Source organism: Meleagris gallopavo, chromosome 22 (genome assembly GCF_905368555.1).
Source record: "Meleagris gallopavo chromosome 22, MGAL_WU_HG_1.1, whole genome shotgun sequence".
Lineage (NCBI taxonomy): Eukaryota > Metazoa > Chordata > Aves > Galliformes > Phasianidae > Meleagris > Meleagris gallopavo.
Window position 1 is genome coordinate 990552 of NC_139425.1, and position 14536 is coordinate 1005087.

At 40.8% G+C, this 14536-nt stretch overlaps 1 protein-coding gene across 8 annotated transcripts in view; it reads left to right on the forward strand.

Moving 5' to 3' along the window:
- RBM39 (RNA binding motif protein 39) overlaps positions 1-14536 on the forward strand; it is a 28189-nt gene that overhangs the window by 11372 nt on the left and 2281 nt on the right. For 4 of the 8 annotated variants that reach the window (XM_085241779.1, XM_085241782.1, XM_010722241.4 and 1 more), the window contains 11 exons: positions 426-491; positions 598-651; positions 1957-2074; positions 2674-2826; positions 3363-3500; positions 4824-4889; positions 5800-6004; positions 6092-6169; positions 11646-11678; positions 12782-12857; positions 13024-13129. In XM_085241779.1, the coding sequence (XP_085097905.1) occupies positions 426-491; positions 598-651; positions 1957-2074; positions 2674-2826; positions 3363-3500; positions 4824-4889; positions 5800-6004; positions 6092-6169; positions 11646-11678; positions 12782-12857; positions 13024-13129 (1093 nt within the window). Of the gene's footprint in view, positions 1-425; positions 492-597; positions 652-1956; positions 2075-2673; positions 2827-3362; positions 3501-4823; positions 4890-5799; positions 6005-6091; positions 6170-7680; positions 7862-11645; positions 11679-12781; positions 12864-13023; positions 13130-14536 lie in introns of those variants that run through there. The other 4 variants (XR_014887780.1, XR_014887781.1, XM_085241780.1 and 1 more) reach the window with 4 other exon arrangements.

The window sequence follows — 14536 nt, forward strand, 5'->3', positions numbered from 1 at the left end:
GTTTCCTTTGCAGATATCTGTGGGGAGCTACTTCACTTTCCACTTGCATCTTAAGTCTCATTTAGGTTTTGGTTTTAAGATGTTCTAGCAGAGTCCTGCCTGCACTTGTCAGTGAGATGTGCACGTGGGCAAATGTATAAATAAGATTGGGACAGCAGCCCTCGTTCAGAACACCTGTGCACACGTGTGCCACATCTGGCCAGCTCTGGCTTCACTTCTTCCTTGGAGACCTGCGTGTGCTGAGGTGTGCCATGGTGGGTCTGCGTGCTGTGCACAGTGTGTGCATGCAGTGGGTGCTGCTGGTGGGAAGTGCTGGCAGGGTCAGGTGCACGGGTGGGTGAGTGCTGTCAATGTAATGTCAGTACAGACAAAATCTTGAATTGAGGTGCTCTGGTAAGTAATGTCTGTCTTTGCTTTTGCCGTAGTTCTGGTCCCAAATTCAACATTGCCATCAGAGGGAAGATTGGTCTGCCTCACAGCATCAAATTAAGGTTTCTGAGTTTTCTCTACTTTTTATTGCATCGTTAATAGGTTTTGTTTAAAATAAGACCATTGTGCTTGAAGTATTTTGGTAACCTTGTTCTTATCTCTTTACAGCAGACGGCGTTCCAGAAGCAAAAGTCCCTTCAGAAAAGACAAGAGCCCTGTTAGGTACCTATTTTTATATCCTTTTTTTCCCCGTCAATTGAAGGAAGAAGTGTAATGTTGAAATAGCGTGTGACTGACTACTCAGCTGTCCAACTTAAAGTCACAAGTAATGCTGGAATTCATCATTCAGAAAGCCCATTAAATAAGAACATGGAAAAATGTTGCTTTTTTTCCCATGTCATCCCCTCCCCTCCCCTCTCTCCAATTTTTGGTGTACCATTATAAATAACATCAATTTGCAAAACATGTCTTGCCTTAGTATTCATGTTTTTGTGTTAATTCTAATTTAACTTACCTAGCATTTTGACTAAATATTACTAAATACAGAATGGAAAAGTGTTTCTGGTTTTTTCCTACCCATTGTTGATGTTATTTGTAGAATAGTAACCGAAATCCAGAAAGTGCTTATCCATTCTTAAGCTTTACAATTAAGGAACTAATGTTTAGATTGCTGCTAATTAGATTTGTTTAAATTTCAGTATATTAATTTAGAGAACAGTCTTGCATGGTTTTTTATTTACTAGCAAAGTGAGATAATTTAATTAAGCTTTCTTGTGTTTTTTTTCAGTAAGATTTTAAAATACAGATATATCTAAATAAATATGTTATGCTACTGGAAGCTCAGTCTAGAATCAGGCCTTCTAATTCTATCTTTACATAAGTGCAAGCCAGATTTTTTTCTGCTCCTTTTTGCAGTTGAAGCTTCAAGGTTTCAAATGTAGTGTGTGTGATTGCAGCTGTTGTTCAGTTGAAATCAGCACTGATCCAGTCCGTGGGATGACAGTAATTATTTGCTATTCATGTGTTTGCTTTTTTGGGAGGAGTGTTACGAAGCTACAAGCAGTGAGGACTGGGAGCTGTTGGTGTAGATGTCAGTGTTTATGCAGTGCCTGTAGTGACTTCCAAGTGACTGGCTATAAATAACTTCTTAGTTTGCAAAGCTCATCTGAGAGTAGTACTGGTGTGCTCATTAGTCCTGTGCTCGTCGTTTTCCTATCATCTCTTTGACTACAAACTTGTTAGTATGGTGCTCTTCTCTGTTGATGACAGTCACAGAATGGCAGCTCCTGTGTAGTTGAGGCTTCTGAGTTTCAAATACTAATTTCCTGTTGTACTCAATTTTAAGGTGAAAACAAGAAGTTTAGTCATGTTAAATACTATTATATTAGCTATTCACCTCTTGGCACCTACTTTTTTTAATATTGCAGGTATTTTTTCACTATTAGACTTGTATTTAAAGTTTTATGCATTCCGAAGATTAGTTACCTTATTCAGATTTCTTTTTAAATGTATCTTTCTTCTTTCCAGAGAACCTATTGATAATCTTACCCCTGAAGAGAGGGATGCTCGAACAGTATTCTGCATGCAGCTAGCTGCAAGAATTCGACCAAGAGACCTGGAAGAATTTTTCTCTACAGTAGGGAAGGTAAGTAGTAGGGAGGCTAAAGTGATTCTGAATACTTTCTCAAGTGACTCTAGGTAGGGTGGGTATTCTGCTGAATTACAAGGAGGTGTCTTTCAGTCCTGGGCCATAAATGATTTAAGGCTCTGAACGTGGGGAAATAATTTATCAGTTTACTGTTGGGTGTGCAGTATGATGCAAAATGTAAGGAAGCAGTTGTGGTTCAAATAACTTAATTTTCAGAACTTTGAGTCTCCTGCAGATAATCTTTTGCCAGTCAAAGTGTAATTTCAATTTTAACTTTCAATTTTGAAGAAATAGCATTTTTCAGCAGTTTTACCAGCTGCAAGGTTCTGGCTTAAAGCATTGCAGTGCTGCAGGTATCTGTTGACCTTTTTCCTAAATAAAATACTGCAGTTGACTCTGAATTGTAGCTTTTAGTGCTAGGTTTCCTTCAGGATTTGTTTGTTGAGAGCATTTGATGCCACCCTAGATTTGTAGCATAATTACGAAGCCATTGATTTGGCCAGTGGGTGCTTATTAGTATGCCTGAAAGTAAACTGTTCCAGCTTCTTTCCTACTGTAGCTCAGTCTGTAACACTGTGTCTGTGCTTGTCTTTCAGGTTCGTGATGTGCGGATGATTTCTGATAGAAATTCCAGACGTTCAAAGGGAATTGCTTATGTCGAATTCGTTGATGTTAGTTCAGTGCCTCTGGCAATAGGACTCACTGGACAGAGAGTCTTGGGTGTACCAATCATAGTCCAAGCATCACAGGTAAGGACTTACAAAAACAAACAAACAAACAAAAAACAAGCTTTTAACTGTGTTAACTGGTGACTGTTACCTTGCTGGAAAAGTTAGTGTTTGAAGTTGGTCACCAGTGAGCATGTGGAAAAGCCTTACCAGTAATGATCATATGGTTTAAATGTAGAAATTGACCTTGGATCCCAGTAGCTGACATGCAAATCAAAGGTGCATTTTGAAAATACTGACATTAATAAAGTAGTAGTGACTTTTAAAAATCATAATATATATAGTGTGCTTTCCAACACATGTGAAAATCAAAGTGACAGTTTACTAAGTATAAGCCAGAATTCTGCATTGTTGTTGTTCAGCTTGAAGATTTTAAGGAGTTTCATCTCCCTGTTTGGTCACAGTCTTTGTTTTTGTATTTTGACTTGATTATCTGGATGTGCAGATTATAAAACAGTTGAATTTGGTAGAAGCGTGCTGCTTATTTTAGGGTTTTTCAGTATTATTGTATTCGTACAGAATTTAGCGATTATTTTTTTTCTTCTTTCTCCCCATAGGCAGAGAAAAACAGAGCAGCAGCAATGGCAAACAACCTGCAGAAGGGCAGCGCCGGCCCTATGAGGCTCTATGTAGGGTCGTTACACTTCAACATAACTGAAGATATGCTTCGAGGGATCTTTGAGCCGTTCGGCAGGGTATGCTCTGATTTGACACTGTGGTGTTGTGGTTTATCTCAGCATTCAAATGGCCTCTGGAAAAAATGTCACAGCCACCAAACGTTTTCATTTTCTCTCTGTTGTGCACCTACATACTGTACCACAAGGCTTTAGGTACTGAGTTAGCATTTCAGAACAAGAGCCTTGACTGGAGACATGGCCCAGTGATACTGAGTGTCGGGCCTCATGTTAGAGAGCTTGAGAGTTCACTGAGTTCCTGAAGTTCCCCAGAATCAGGCCTTTGTCTAGTTCCTAGTGAGTCTGTAGTAGTGTGATCTATTTCTGAGTATTTATTTGTTAATTAGTAACTTGTATTGCTAACCTTTGCAGTGTGTCACCTGCTACTGTGATGTAGGCTTCTATCGTTACACTGATCAGTGACTTTCAGTTTGTGACATGATAATGTTTCCTCACAATTACAAAAGTGAGGAGATTGAATCTGAACTTTCCACCTTAAAAATAAAACAGTTAAACGCTGGTGTAGCACTGTGCTGACTATTGCACTGAGAGTGTGTCATTATTACATAAGGAGAAGATAATACATTTCATATGCTGCTTAGATATGTTTTTTATCAAGCCTGTTGATTTTCATACCATTTTAGAACAGCAGCCTTGTTTTGTACATTCTGTAACCTTACTTTTTAGGTGCTTTGTTCAGCTTTAGTATGTATATCCCTTTAATTCTGCTGTGCAAAAGTCTGGAACATTCCAATAGTTGGTTAAATTGTAATCCACGTGGCTGCTCTCCTGTTTTCTCTCAAGGTCTGGCAGTAGGGTTCATGTAGACTAGGAAGATTTACAGAGATAGCTGTGGATGAAGGTTTTCTTCTCAGTCTTCAGTTCAGTTCTTCTGACGTCAGTGCTGCTTTCTCTTCAACCACTATTTCATGGCTCATGGATGACTTTCTCGTGTTTAAATTCAGTAATTATAGAATGTTAGGAATTACAGTATACCAGTAATTACTGAAAACAGGCACACTTTTCTTAAAGCCCCTGGCCAGTCACGCAAACCTCTTTTTTACATAAATTGGGTTTCCTCAGTATATGGGACACCCTGTGTTGTTCCATGACCTTGATGTTTACTGCTTCTGTTCATGTATCAGAGTGCATATCTTGCTGCTTCTAATTTTTATTTGAGGAAAGAATTAAGAACTTAATTAAAACCAAAAAAGAACAAAAAAATCCCCAATCATGGTTTCTCATTAATATGTGTATGTTTGGCAGGGCTGTACGTGTGTGTTATTTGATCTCTTGTTCTGTTCCAAACTGTTTGATAGTAAACAGGCTTATTCTTATTTTTAGATTGAAAGTATTCAGCTGATGATGGATAGTGAAACTGGACGTTCCAAAGGATATGGATTTATTACGGTATGAGTGGGATTACCAGACTTCTTGGGCAACTTTGAGTGTAACCTTCTTGCATAGTAGCATAGGTTACTCAAACCTTGCTTAGAAATTTCATGCTGCAGGCTGTGCAGCAGTGGTCTATTTTTTTCTGCCAGTTCTCTGTGGGTAATGTGATTAAACGATGCTGTGTATAGATGGAAATAGCATACCTGCTGGTCAGTGCCTGCAGAGCAGTGCTATTCCTGGCAGGCAAATATACCTCCAAGCACTGGCTTTCTCATAGTGTCATTAAAATGATGGAATTACAGATTTTTATTTATTTATTTATTTATTTATTTATTTAGTGATATCAAGTTCCAGAGGTTGAAATTTTTGGTTAAAAACATCTTTCTCTTCATCTTGGCTCTCAAATACATAATTTTGTGAACACAGCAGTTTGTGATGAAAGCAACATCAGAGGCCTCTGGCACTTGGAGACCAAGGAAACAAACTTAACTTCATAGCTAATATATGATGTCTTAACACAGACAGCAAGCATGTGTTTTTAATTTGACATGCATCCTGAAGCAGATCATCTGCAAGGAGCAGCCAGCAAATGCGTGGTGGTTAGAAATTATGCAAGTGACTGCTGCTCTTGGAAAGTGTTGTAAGATGACCACAGCCATGCCTCCCACACTGTATCTGTATCACTGTATGGAGACTGCTGTATCTGTGTTGTCTAGCTTCAACAAAAATACATACCTCTACATAGAAGAAAGTAAATATTCTGCCTTGCTTGTGTTTGGTTATGACAGAAAATATGAATCACATTTAAGGTTGCTTGGCAGCTGCTGTTACGTTTAGTGTTTGTGTAGCTATGGATGTTACATGTGATGAGTGCTGCTAAACATCATTGGCAGGATTTCTGAATTTGTATTTTTCCCACCTGCAGTTCTCAGACTCAGAGTGTGCCAAAAAGGCTTTGGAACAGCTCAATGGCTTTGAGCTGGCTGGCAGGCCGATGAAAGTTGGGCATGTAACTGAGCGCACGGATGCTTCCAGTGCTAGCTCGTTTTTGGACAGTGATGAGTTGGAACGAACTGGAATTGACTTGGGAACAACTGGTCGCCTTCAGTTGATGGCAAGACTTGCAGAGGGTATGTATGGTGATGAGTAGGGAGTCTGCAACATTCTGTATTCTTATGCAACTTGAATTAATCGGTGTGTCTGTGCTTCCTGCTCAGGTACTGGGTTGCAGATTCCCCCGGCTGCACAGCAGGCTCTGCAGATGAGTGGGTCATTGGCATTTGGGGCTGTGGCAGGTAAGAAATGATCACATATTTATTTGTCCAAAATGCTGATCACACTTGATAATTTTGAGACAAAGAGCTGAAACACATCTTCTGATCTTTTAAGTTGGGAACATAGGTACCACAGCACATTTTACAGATTGAGGAAATTCTCAAATCCGTGGGCAAATAAACAGTGGCAGTGTGTGTCAGCTTTGATGGATATGCTTCACTTTGCATTACTTCTGCTGAATCTTTGTAGTTCATTTAATTCATTTCAGACCTTCATCTCTTTATTGTTCCCACTGCTAGCGGGAGCATTTATGTTCTGCTGCAGTGTAAATATTGACTGTTAAAAGTGGCAGGCTCATAACTGGAAGAGGATTGACCTCTACAGAGTCCCTTCTGAAAAAACAATCAAAACAAAAGGCAGCTGTACCAGGAGCAAGAAGGTTACTGGTACTCCATGTAGGACACTGCAGTAGTTAGGATCATATGATGCATGTCCAGTGAGGTGGACACTGTACATCAAGGTATCATTGTGTTGCTTCAGGAATGGCTACAGCTTGTGTGCTTTGTTGGAAGAATTACTGAGACTTTATTTTGAAAGGATGAGTATGAGGCTGAGAGTATGATTGCTCCTGCTGCTAGTTCAATAGCTGGCCTGAGCCAAAATGTTCAGGAGGGCTTCAGGTAACTTTTACAGGAGACTTTAATACTAAAGCAAAAGGTGGCAAATCTTTGTAGCAGTAGAAAAGACTGGAGGGATATTGCAGATAACTGGCTGCTGGAATTTGCAAGAGGTGTCAGGAAACAAAGAAAGAATACGTGCGTGGGGATTTCTGTCTTCCAGCAGTGGCAAAAGGCATTCAGACTTAAGGAACACCTGAATCATGTTAAGTGCATTGTTGAAAAGAGCAAATGCATGAAACTGGACTGTTTTGGAAAAAAAAGGAAATAGTTTATGTCCCCTGAAATGAAAGGAAAGGGATCTGAGAAGCGACAGAAGATTGTGAATTGTGGGACAAGTTCTTTATATTAGTGAAGAAAGAGGTGAAAAAGACCAGGTGACAAGGAAGAAGAGTAACTATTCCAAAAGAAGGAAGGTGAGCAGCAGTAGCATGAGGTCACCTTTAATGTAGGTGATAGTGATGTGACAGCCTTGCTTGGAAACAAGTGTGGTTGGTGAGAAATGAGAAAAATGTTATAAAGAAACTGCAGTCATTTTCTCTCCTGTGTCTGAAGCAGGAAGCCAAAAGACATCTAAATCATTGGAATGGGATTGGATTGGTGTGAGACAACATAACTGTGGAGGAGTGAATTTTAAGGCTGAACAAAGTTTTTTGTATAATGTGCATGCTTAGCAATTGTAGAAATGAAGGTGGTAGGAGTATCCTTGTTTGTTCCACGTGTATTGTGCAGAAGAAATAATGCAATTATGTACAATTTGAGTAACTTTGGAGAAGGATAAAGCTTTTTAGAGTCATGAGCTATCCCCAAAGTGAGATTTGGTTATGGATTAAAGATCTCTTTACTCTTGTTAGAGAAAATTACTACCAGGAATTATGTCATTGTGGGAGACTTTAACTTCCCTGATACAGATTGGAGAAGAATTGCTAGTAATAATGGTGGGGCCCAGATATTCCTGGATGTGATATCCGACAAATTTCTTCATCAAACACTCACTGACTCATGAAGAAGGGATGCTATTTTAAACTCACTTTGGTAAGTAATGAAGATGTTATGGATGAGAACAGATTTGACCATTGACTGAGTGATCATGAATTGCTCAAGCTTAAAAGGAAGGATAAGGCTTATGATTTCAAAAGTGGTGGTTGAAGAATTAAGGAAATAAAGTCAACTGTTCTAAGTAGTGTGAGTGTGTGCACAGACAGGATGTAAAAAGTTTCTTCAGTTCCAAACAGCTAATGCCATATTGGATCTGTATCCAACAGAAAGAAGAAACAATCCTGTTAAAATTGGGCTCCACACTGAACTGGGCAGTTACCTCTAGAAAAACACAGGATAAGCACAGAGCCTGTGAAGAGTAGGGAGGGGATAATAAAGATAATATGGCAATAAAGAAGACAGTGCTGTTAGTGAATGGTAAAATGAGAATTACTTAGCAAGAGTCAGATTAAGATAGACTTTGTAAGAATAAACGAGTAAAACGAAAGCATAGACGAAGATTTATCAAATCTTGAAGACAACAGAAACGCAGGGCGGAGGTTGAATGAAAAAATACTTGAGATATTTCAAAAGAAACTTATTCTCTCAGGTTGTAATGGGAACACTGGTCATAAAGTTTGGGGTTCCTATCAAATAGGAGTTTGGATTATGAGAAAATGCATCTGAAGGTGGATGAAGGTCTAAAGAAGAGCTGCCTGTTGTCAGTTCAGAGCAGTGAGACTCCTATCAAATTAGTGAAGTAATCAGTACATGAAATATGGGACACAGTGTCCAGTGTTATCAGTAAATATTTTAAGCCTGCGATATAATACATAGCTGGGACGTTACGTCTAGATTACCTGCACTTTAAAAAAGGAGGGAGGAGGAACCTGATATGGACAGTTGCCAGTCGTTATTCTGACTTCACTTTGTTCATTTAAAAGTCACTCTAAAGGCAGGCAAATTGGAGAACATGATTAAAATACTGCATACCTTTAGAAAAAAACTGCTTGGAAGCATTAACAGTCTGTGAGTAAAAGAAGATTTTAACCATGAAAATCTTGTAACTCTTGATTTGTGTCATTTGGAAATGTAATCAACTTCCAAAAGAAATTTCTAAGAAGTAAATAGTATGTGAAATGGAAAAATCTGACAAGAAGCTGATTCACACAAAGGGGGGATTTTTTCCTCCCCAAATAAACGCTGGGAATGATGGGATGTTGTTGAAATCAAATTCCAGTTTCTGATCTCATAAAATATTCACAATGGCATAAAACAGTGAGGTGAGTAAACACAGAGATGCTCTCAGTGTGAGGTACGTGGGGTGTTACACACTGCTCACCTGGTGAGAATTGGCAGAGATGCAGAGTGTGCAACACAGCACCAATGTCTAGCAGTGAGAAGTAGCGATGAGTTGGAAAACCCTGGTTTAGTCAGGGAGTGAATATGAACTGTGTGATGAGGCAGCTGTGTTTCAGCAGTGGCCAGAACTGCCTGTGTTTGGTATGTGCTGAATGAGACTAGAGATGGGGAAGCTGGTAAGTTACTTGGGGAGCCGAGAGCTTGGATGTTACTGACATGGAGAACATTCCAGCAGGAAAAAGAGTTGAAACTAAACAGCTACAGCTGTCTAGTTCTTGTTCTCTTAGTAAATTGTGTCTGAAAGTGGAAAATCAGGAGGCGATAGAACACTTCATGTACTTTGTGGGACAAAATTCCTTTTCAGCAGATTTGATCTGCTGTTCTGTTGTAAATAATGAGAAAAGTGGGAAATGTGGCTGGCATTTGTTTACTTGAAGCTGGCTCTGCTTGAAAATGAAACAAGTAATATCGCAATATCTCTTAAGGCACACAGTGCTTAGATATTTCTGCTGTATCTGCACTGAGCATGTGCAAAGTCATTCAGGCGTCCCTACTCTTGCAGATAATACACAGAATATACTCAACAAGTAGCTGAGTTTAACTTGACTTGTCACAACTTCAGTGTCCACATACTGTTCAAAGCTGCACGTAAGGAAGAATAGCCTTACAAGAGTGACAAGTTCAAACATGGGATGGATTTGGAGAGAAAATCCATTCTTCAGTCCTGAGCAGGAAGAATATTCAAGTAGTTAATGAAAGCTTTTATGGATGGAGGAGTATGCTTCTGAAATAGCAGATAATTAACGTATGAAACCTGTTGCTGCAAGGCATTGATAGGTGACCTTCTGTAAATGGAGCAGATCTGTGAGCCCTGCCAGAACTGGGTGCTCTGTGTGGAGCTGTCACGTTGGGCACAGGGGGCTGGGGCTGCAGGGTCCCAATGGCTTGGTGGGTTCAGTTGAAGTGATGTCAGAGGTGCAAAGGGAGAAGTCTGTCCTCATCTAACTAGAGGGATCTAAGAGATTTTGCTTACTTGCCTTTCTTTTATTCAAACACTTTTTGTTTTTTTTTAACCAAAAAACTTGGTAATTACTTACAGAATCACAGAATGGTTTGGGTTGGAAGGGACCCTTAAGTTCACCTAGTTCCAAACCCCTGCTGTAGGCAGGACACCTCTCCCAGACCAGTTGCTCACAGCCCTGTCCAGCCTGGCCTTGAGCCTCTCCAGGGAGTGGACATCCACAGCCTCACTGGGCAACCTGTTGCAGTGCCTCACCACCAGAACAGATGGTGAGGTTATAGATTTGGACGCTTCTGTGTGGATCTCATGGGCTTCTCTAGAGAGTATGCCCTAGGACAGTCCCCCATTATGGGGATTCTCTCTCTGTGGAGTGGAGCATTCCTTCCTGTTAAAAAGCCAGATGAGAAACATGCTAGATGTAGCTCAGCCTTCAGAGTTTTCTTCTTTTAATCCTGTGTTTTATATGCTTTCCCATTGTGTGTTCTCTTGTGGAAGTCATTTGGGAGACCCTTGTGTCTTCAGGGCTCATGCTGCCCATACTGGCATCACTCCCCTCTGCCAACGTTCTGGAGGAGAGCTTAGAGGGGGAAAATACACAGAGAGCTGTCAGCCAATTTCACCTAGTTTCCAAGTGGTCCGTCACGTCATCACAGCTTTCTAAAGAAGTGAATTGTGATGATGACTCACTGCAAACCTCTGGTTCCCTGTGTTGGTGAGAATTAAGAAATTGAAACACGAGTGAAATTCGTTTCCAGCATTCCTAAGCTTTTCGTTGCTAATCTAAAGCTGAGTCAAGTACTTGAGTCATACCCTTGTAAGTGGTTGGGAAGTCTGTGTTCTTCTGTCCCTGTTACTTCAAATAGGGACAGCTGTTATGCTTACGTGACAAATTACATGTTCTGAATGCTTGAAAATGTTTTGAAATGGAAGAGTACCAAAGAAACGTGTCATTGTGATGTTTCTGTGAAGAGATAACAGGTGAAATACCACCGTGTTTCTTTGACATAAATACACTAACTGCTGTCAGAGCGTTGGTTGGGAACTGTGTGCTTAAATGCTTTCAGTGAAGATAGCAAATTTTTAGTGCCTGCAGGAATTGCTGTATTTTCTCACGGGAAAAGAAAATACTTAAGAGAGTGGAAGCACGTTACAGAGAATGTGAGAACTGTGTGTTAAACTGAAGGACACGGTCATGTCTCACTTTCCTTTTAAGGTATTGTTTCTCTCTGAAATGCTCTTGCTTACCTATGTGGTTATGGAATCTTTCAAGTATAGAATATCCCAGTGAGGAGCTGGAAACAGGGAAATTTGCTCATGGGAACAGTTGAGAGCAGGCCTAGATTCTTGAGCAGCATCCTAAACACAAAAGCACAAGCTAAACAGTCTGTCTGGCAGGTACAACACAGGTATGGTAATGTCCACAAATGTGCTAATTAACTTCTGTATATTTCTCCTCAGATCTGCAAACAAGACTCTCTCAGCAGAATGAAGGTAACCTGGAATTTGATATAACTTGTCACCAATACCTTGTGTGCTGCAAATGTTGTCTCTAAACTGAAATGCTTTTGATGTGGAGATTGCCTACAGCCTGAGAAATTGTGGTGATGTCTGTAGGAGTTGTACTTTACACTAACTAATGGCCAAAAAGAACAGAAAGCGTGTTGAATGCTTGGCCTTTCCTGTGGCCTCAGTGTTTGAGTGACGTGTGCCCTGGGAATGCTGCCTAGGAAATATCCCTGAGTCCCATCCCCAGCACGTCTGGGTGCACGGCCCATCCATCTGGGCCTGGGCAGCTCAGGGGAAGGGGGAGTTGGGCTTCAAGTGTGGTTTTGTTTTCCCCTGCATTAAAGGCAGGGACCAGAAGACTCAAATGAGAAAATCGGGAATTTGGGATTGCTGTCTCTGAATTAGTCTTTACATTGCTGCCTTCGTCCCCCTTAATTCTATGTATGTGGAGAGAAAGTGGCCTGTATTTCACCTAAACAAAGAAGCCTATGGCCTGTGGAAAGGACTGCTTTTGGACAGTGCTTCTGTTGGTGAGATGCACTGTGATGATTGGTAACAGCGGTGATCAGTGATGTTTGCTTACTGAGAGAATTCAGAGCTACTTTGAAGTTTTATCAGTTGCCGAGTATCTCCTGCACTGTGTGTTCCTACAAAAAGGTTGGATGTATTTGAAGGCTCACTCAGTTTGCTCTGAAACAAGTTGTGAGGATTCTCAGGAATGGATGGCACCTGCTGTGAAGTGAGGTGTGGGGCAGCCCTGCTGTGTGAGTGGGGCTGGGCTGAGGGACGGTGGGGGTGGTGCTGGAATGCACACAGTGCTCACATGTGGAGACTTGTTTGCCTTGAAATGTTTACATTGCAAATCCACCTCGGTGGTGCAGAGTTCTTTTTTTCTGGCACCAGTTGTAGCTGATCTGGCTTTTTCCACAGTGCTGCTTCCTTGCCTTCGGTTTTCTGTTAGAACTGTTGCTGTTTGTGCCAGAGAATGATTTTTTTTTTTAAAGAGTAGGTGGAAGATCCACATTTAAATTGGAACCACATGTAGAGAATTCTGAGACTTATTATTGTTTTTTTCCCTATTAAAACAGTTTTGGCTGCAGCTGCTTCTGTACAACCACTTGCAACACAGTGCTTCCAGCTTTCCAACATGTTTAATCCTCAAACGTAAGTGACGTATTGCAGTTTCACTTCAGCTTTTGTTGATGACATGTGGGAAACCAATTAGAGCAGCGGGTGGGTGGGGTTTTTATTGATGGGCTGGTTGTGAAGTGGTTTCACTGGGGGTAATAATGTTTCCATTTCAATTCTGTTCCTCTTCCACCCCCTGCAGTGAAGAAGAAGCTGGCTGGGATACAGAAATCAAAGATGACGTGATTGAGGAATGTAACAAACACGGAGGAGTTATCCACATTTATGTAGACAAAAACTCAGCTCAGGTATGCCTGGCTCCAGGGGCACACTGAACAGGCTGCAGGAGTTCTGTTGCTTTGTTCTGTATAGAGAGAACACTACAAAAACTCTTTTTTTTTTTTTTTTTCCCCCCTAATCTGATTCTAATGATCTGAGTCTGAATGTCTTGAATGTTCTTAGCAGTTGTTCCAGAATGTAGTTCCCTTCTATTTTGAGTCATCATCACTTTTTTTGGTGTTGCAGTCTGTTCTTACAAATTTCCACAGTTGAAGTTACTGTGGGCATGCAGGCTGGAGAACCTGCATGAAATTCTGGCATTTCTTTGAACTGTGCATTTCCAAAGAGCCAGGGGCTTCTAGTTTCTTCATCTGCTGCAGAATGCAGACTTCAGCTTCAGCACAAAGGTCGCAGTGCTCCAGCAGATTCAGATTTGCAGTGAGATGTGCCTGATCCTGTCCTTGGAAGCAGTTGTCTTCACCTGCGGTGTTAGCCATGGCTCTGCCATCCTGCTGAGGGCAGTAGGAGTACCTGCATCCTAGAAGCTGCTGCTGAAGGCTTCATAACAAAGCATTACTTGTGGTGGTTAGTGCCTTTCAGAGAAAGAGATTCTTGAATATCTGCATTTGAAAAAAGCTAAGAAAGTTTTCTTCTGTATTCAGTTTGTCTATGCAGCCCCCAGACTGATCGTCTCTTCCCCTGTATTTCCATTCTTAGCATATAAATTGCTGATGTGAACTCTTGAACTCCTTTTCTATGGAATCCACACCTCAAACTGGAGTACTGTATTTAAACACTAATTGTCACATTCTAAAATTTCCAACCGTGGAGCCTTCAGAGCGCTCTGCCAGCTGAGAGGCTGGAAGTTATGCTGCTGTCCCTCCCAGTCACTGCTTAGATAGGAGTGTCTGACCCCGGCGGTGTGCCTGGCGCCCTGCAGGCCTTCATTTACCATTGAGCTGCTTCTATGGAAGTTTCTTTTCACCTGTGAGCCTTTCACAAGGGTTGTTGAGGTGTTACATTTGACATAAGCTGCTTTCTAATCCATAAGACAGCATGCAGTCTTTTCTAATACTTTCAATCTCCCAGGTAAGGATTATGTTGAACTGCTGGGTTGGTGGCTGTAGAAATATTTCCTGTAGCACATGCGACTGTCATGGATGCAGCGTGCTATTACAGACTTAATAAATATTAATTTTTAAGCCTTTGGCATTGCACATAGATTCTGAGCACATGGAGCTGCAAATTTGGCTCAGTGTAATACATAAGAGAGCTGCAATTTTATTTCTTTCACAAACACTCGTTGGGTTATGTGAAATGCATTTTGTCAGGCTAGCACAGGGATGGCTCTGATACAAAATACCCACTACTATTTAAAAACACTTTATTTGAACATAAACTTCAACTGTGCTGTTTTGTGGGCTTAGGTTCTCATT